The sequence below is a fragment of the Metarhizium album genome (genome assembly GCF_000804445.1).
Source record: "Metarhizium album ARSEF 1941 chromosome Unknown scaffold_13, whole genome shotgun sequence".
NCBI lineage: Eukaryota > Fungi > Ascomycota > Sordariomycetes > Hypocreales > Clavicipitaceae > Metarhizium > Metarhizium album.
The window spans coordinates 169,781-171,069 of record NW_024467587.1 but is presented as its reverse complement, the minus strand read 5'-3'; the positions used below and the strand labels follow the sequence as shown (position 1 = coordinate 171,069).

Below are 1,289 nucleotides of genomic sequence, written 5' to 3'. Positions count from 1 at the left end.
CCCCCCGACATGCATCATTCTGACTTGCCGCCCTTGCCGACCGTATCCCGTACGAGTCACAGCCGCATATGGCGAGTAATATGTACGGTTGGGTTTGAAGATGATCTACCACTCATATTCACCTGTCGCTTTGTGGAAGACATATTCCTTGCCGTTGACAGTGAGCACCCCGTCCTTCAGGGTGCATTTCCTGCAGCTTGTCAGCGACGGCACGCGTCCCCTGTGTGCGTGCAAAACACCCAAATAATGATGTGGTACTGTATGGTGAGTGGTGAAAACCAAAAGACACAAAACATACCACTTGTTCTTGACCCGTTGGACCTTGTCGTACATGCAAAGCATGATGTGGCCCAGTCCCTCGTCGTCCACTTCATCATCATCATGTTCGTCCTCGGGGTCATCGAGGTCAGAGTTGATGGCGTCTTCGTCGTCAATGTCGTCGTCGTCGTCGTCCCCTCCGTCATGCCCTGCGATTCCTCTGCTTTTTCTCGAGGAAGTCGACGTGGCAGTGTGTCGGGCTGCTTCTTTCAGGGGGAGCATGAGGCCTCCGCCCTCCATGGACTTTGCCCTGGCTGCAATCTGGGAGTGAAGCATGCGATCGATTTCGACGCGCCCGAGCTCGTTGAGGGTGCCTTGAGAGTTTCGCTGCATCAGGATGCCTTCATAATCTTCATCAACGTCACCGGGGCCGTCGGTCTGGCCGTTGGGGATACTTGCTGTGCCATCAGCGGGCTGCTGGCCTTGCTGCTGGCCTTGCTGCTGGCCTTGCTGCTGGTGAGGCTGTTGCTGTTGCTGACCCTGGATAGCATTGATGGAGCCTGCAGCCCGAATGCCGTACTGAAGCTGGAGCTGCTGGGCTGCTCTGCTAGCCGCAACGCTGGACTTGTCTAGACCGTTGTAGTTTGGCAAGGCTGGCATGGCTGTTGCCGTGACAGGTTCTTGCTTGATGCTGGGCTCCTGCTTAACGACCCCGAGCTCAGAGTTGACGCCGTTTTGGCCTGTAGCGCCAGGTGTGACGGTGGCACTGGGCAATGACATGGTTGGCGAGAAGTGCGCCTGTGTCGTGTTGTTCTGGGGAGCGGGCTGTGGTTGAGCTGCGGGTGCTGGAGCAGGTGGCGGTGGTTCAGGCTTCGGGTCCCAAGGAAACCGCGCCACATCGAGCTGAGAAAGCTTCTGCTGCCATCCCTAAGACGGTGGTTAGCGAAATAAATTAAACAAAGCTGAAACCTCGGCTTTACATGGGCTGCAAGAAGTGACGAAGTGAGATAACAAGGAAAGAAGGGGGGGGG

At 56.3% G+C, this 1,289-nt stretch overlaps 1 protein-coding gene across 1 annotated transcript in view; it reads right to left on the bottom strand.

Annotated features, from left to right (window-relative positions):
* Positions 1-105: 105 nt before the first annotated feature.
* Positions 106-1,289, bottom strand: part of MAM_05289 (Transcription factor IIA, alpha/beta subunit) — a gene marked incomplete at both ends in the record, with an annotated part of 1,989 nt that continues 805 nt past the window's right edge. The window contains 2 exons of the mRNA XM_040824087.1: positions 106-190; positions 299-1,185. Of these exons, the coding sequence (XP_040677799.1) occupies positions 106-190; positions 299-1,185 (972 nt within the window). The remainder of the gene's footprint in view (positions 191-298; positions 1,186-1,289) is intronic.